Source organism: Elephantulus edwardii, unplaced genomic scaffold (genome assembly GCF_000299155.1).
Source record: "Elephantulus edwardii isolate Elephantulus edwardi_28Jun2011 unplaced genomic scaffold, EleEdw1.0 scaffold00044, whole genome shotgun sequence".
NCBI lineage: Eukaryota > Metazoa > Chordata > Mammalia > Macroscelidea > Macroscelididae > Elephantulus > Elephantulus edwardii.
In genome coordinates this window covers 10935831-10939913 of record NW_006399794.1, presented here as the reverse complement: position 1 = coordinate 10939913, position 4083 = coordinate 10935831, and the positions used below count along the sequence as shown (strand labels likewise).

The window sequence follows — 4083 nt, the reverse complement described above, 5'->3', positions numbered from 1 at the left end:
TCTTTTATCATCCTCCACAAATATGCTGGAAAATCAGGTATGGGTTAGTTCTGAACAATAGTACATAACAACAACAACAACAACAATAATTTAGTAGTTAATCTTGATGTTAAATAATGTAAGAAATAAAATATCTTTTTTATATTCTTGTTTTTATTTAAAAAATATGTTTTCACTGTTGTTCTGTTTAGGTGCCATAGCAACCCAATGAACTCATAGCAACCCAATGAACAACAGATCTGAGCTTTGCTCTGTCCTATGCTGTCCTCATGTTCTCTAATATACTCAAACCCATTGTTACAGTCCATCTTAGTAAGAGTCTTCCTCTCTTTTGGTTTAAATTTCCATTTTAATTATATATTACCTTCTCAACCAATGCCAAAAATATGTTAGTATTCTTCTTGAGACTACTCTGTATCCTTAGATCTATTGAAGGATAATGATATCTTAATATTGAGAATTCTGATCAATGGATAAAGTATTTCTGTTTCTTAAAATCTATCCTAGTTTAAAATAAGACATTTACCTGTTGATTATGCAAAGGCCTCCACTATTAGGATTAAAATGTGTTAAAACACATTATGAAAACTATTGAGAAGAATCAGAATTTCCAAAACCTTCATAGTACTTATACAAAATATATAGATGGATAGATAAAAATAAAATTATTCAAACAGGACAAAAAATACTCCACGGTTTAAATTTATGAAAATTATATTCCAGAATATACTTTATGTTTATTCAGTCTGCATGGTAAGAAAATTATCTGAGAAATTGGACTATAAAGTAGAATATGACATCTGAATTGGAGAAAGATTCATTAATGACCTTAGATATACAGATAAAACAATCTTGTTTTCTAAGTGAAGAGAACATGAATTTCTTGATGAAGAGGAAAGAAGACCATTTTTCATATAGATCACCTCTCATTAAAGAGAAAATAAAACTTCTCACCACTGGACTGATATAAACCATGATAAATACATAAAAGATTGAAGTTGTCAAGGAGTTTATTTTATTTACATGTACCTACAAAATCCAAGGAAGCCACGCTTAACAAATGGGAAATCACCAAAAAATAAACATACACACACACACATAAACACAAAACAACTTTTCTAAATTGTTCAAAAGCACATATTTCACTGAGGACCAAGGTATTTCTGATGTAAGTCATAGCATTTTCATCAGTCTCACATTCATGTGAAAGCTGCACAGTAAATGAAGAATAGCAGAGAGGTGATGTCTTTGACTCATAGCATTGTAAAGAACATTGAAAACATCATGAACTACTGGAAACTGAACAAAAAAGTCTTGGTAGAAGTGCAGCCAGAAAACTTTTTGCAGGATGAATGGCAAGACATATACTAGGAGAGATTAGTCCCTGGAGTACATCATGCCAGCAAAAGTGAAAGCTAAACAAAAAAGAGGAAGACACTCAATGAGATTGATTGATAACTGTGCTGCAACAGTTGGCTCAAACAAAATATTGTGAGGATGACACTCGCAACAGTCTTAAAATATCATCATGGAGATGATTGTATTGCATAAAGTCTCATCAAAGAAATTATTCTATCGTATCATATCTCATCAAAGGAATGATTACATTATGTCTCATCGTAACAATGAAACTTGAGAACTATAGACAACACAATTGGCATAAAATCTTAATGCTAACAACAGGACAGAGTTTTGTGCACTTTGACACTTTTCATTTTATGCCAGCCAACAATTCTTTCTCTCAATTATTTGTATTTTCCAAATAGAATTCTTGTAAATATTTTATTTAAAATTGTATCCAAATGTCTCAGGTCTTTATCTTCTTTAGTTAATATTTTATCTTCTGTTCTCAGTCATGCCTACAATATACGGAAAAATAGCATTTTTACAAAGACCTTGTGTCTTACAACCTTGCTAACTTCAGTTACTAAACTTTATTGGCATATAAAAGTTAGAAATAAAGAAATAAGAGTAGGTTAGAACCTCCAAACTGTTTATACCACTCAGAAACTTCTGCTTTGGAGGCTAGCAATGGTTTATTTTATCAATAGAGGGTTATTATCCATAAGCTGCTCTCTGGGGGAAGGATGGACAATCTCTTCCTGTGAAAACCTGCTGGAGGGTCAGCTGTGGGTCAGTTCTGACTCTAAAGAACACAACAACAACAACAATAACTACTGTAACAGAGGTTTATTACAGGTGTGTATGGTTATATAACAATGTGTTTTCACTTTTGTGAAGTTGTGTTATATTTGAAAAGGGGGATAAAAAAATTGGTAGATTAAGCTCTTGGCCTGTGCTGCAATCCCAAAGGCATGCAGTTTGAATACACCAACAGCTTCATGAGAGAAGGATGGACAATCTCCTCCTGTGCAATTAACTGCCTCTGAAAACACACTGGAGGGTCAGCTATGGGTCAGTTCCAACTCTACAGTGCATAACAGGAATCTATAACTATTATTTTTTTCTAAATAATTAAAGATGATATTGCAAATGAACACCTCACTAGAGTTTTCTAATTAAATTTTCTGTATTTCCACAGTTTTCCACTTTGTAAAGATGATAATACAGAGAAACTTAAATACAAAGGGACAAGGTCACAGTAGAAGAACATTGCAAACAATTTTACATATGAACATACGTCTTACTGATTATTTAATTAGTCAATTTAAGAGTGTTGATTATGTAATCATTTGTACATCTTTATTGATATACTTCTCAGAGATAGTTAAGGATTTTTTTCTCTATATACACATATCAGAACGAAACACTGTATTGTAAGATCTGTTTTGTGTTTTTCCCCATATTTTTCACTGCACAAGGCCTCATTAGGGTCAAGAGGTTTTTTTAGAGAATAACAATTTTAAGACCTGGTCACGAATCTGTTTGGTCTTCACTCCATAGACTATTGGGTTGAGAAATGGTGGGACTAACAAGTAAAGATTTGATAACAGAATATGAACATATGGTGGTATGTGGGAACCAAACCTGTGTGTAAAGAAAGAAAAGAAAGCAAGAAGGTAGAACTGAAGAAAGACACAAATGTGGGCAATGCATGTGTTAAAGGCCTTGATTCGGGCCTCCTTCTGAGGCAGTTGAAAGACAGTGATGAAGATTTGAACATAGGACAAGGTAATAAAGATTATGTCAAATCCCAGTATGGCGAAGGCAACAAATAGGCCATATATCTTGTTGACCCGGATATCTTCAATAGCCAGCTTCACAAGGGCCATGTGCTCACAATAAGAGTGGGAGATGATTGTAGTTCTGTAGAGTTTAAGACAGCATCGAATAAGCATAATGGATGGTGTTGTAAGAATGATAGCTCTGAGTGTCACTCCAGTTCCAATACGAGACATAAGTTGCTGTGAAAAGATAGTGACATGTCTCAGTGGATAACAAATGGCCACATAGCGGTCCAATGCCATTGCCAGTAGGACACCAGATTCAATGGCTTGAAATGAGTGAATAAGCCACATTTGCAGCAGACAGGCTTCAAAATAAATCTCTGGCAAATTAAACCAGAAGATTCCTAGCATTTTGGGAAGGATGCAAGTGCTAAGTGCAATGTCTGTGCCCCCTAACATAGCTAAAAATATGTACATGGGTTTATGGAGGCTTTTTTCAGATTTGATTATAGACAAGATAAGGGAATTTCCAATGACAGCAATGATGTACATGGCAGAGAATGGAATCCCAATCCAACACTGTACTGGCTCCAGGCCAGGAATTCCAACCAGTGTCATTATGAAGGGTATGAAGACTGAGCCATTGGTCGTGAGCATGGTGATTTGGTCTGGAGAATCAAATTTTGATACTGTTTTTCATCTTCTAGTTCCTGTGAAGACTTAATATATTTTAAAACATAAAGAGAAATTAGTTAATGCATATATGTTTTAGTTATAAAGTTATCACTTTTATCTTTTCCATATATCTTTTTTCCTAAGAGCCAGGGATGACTGCAAGTGATCAAAGTTATTTCCATTTTTCTGTATCACTTATTAATTTTCAATGAATAATATTAATTTCTAATCAATGATAATTAACTAAACTGATTGTCTTTTTTCCATGCTCTCTCTTTAT

At 33.8% G+C, this 4083-nt stretch overlaps 1 protein-coding gene across 1 annotated transcript; it reads right to left on the bottom strand.

The window, feature by feature from the left end:
• Positions 1-2834: 2834 nt before the first annotated feature.
• Positions 2835-3785, bottom strand: LOC102843100 (olfactory receptor 52A5-like). The gene has a single exon (XM_006885666.1). It carries the CDS (start codon positions 3783-3785, stop codon positions 2835-2837), a length of 951 nt encoding a protein of 316 aa, XP_006885728.1.
• Between the last annotated feature and the right edge of the window lie 298 nt (positions 3786-4083).

What these genes read in the sequence shown, in the direction of transcription:
- LOC102843100 (XM_006885666.1), bottom strand. Translation starts at nt 3,785, where the DNA reads ATGCTCACGACCAATGGCTCAGTCTTCATACCCTTCATAATGACACTG.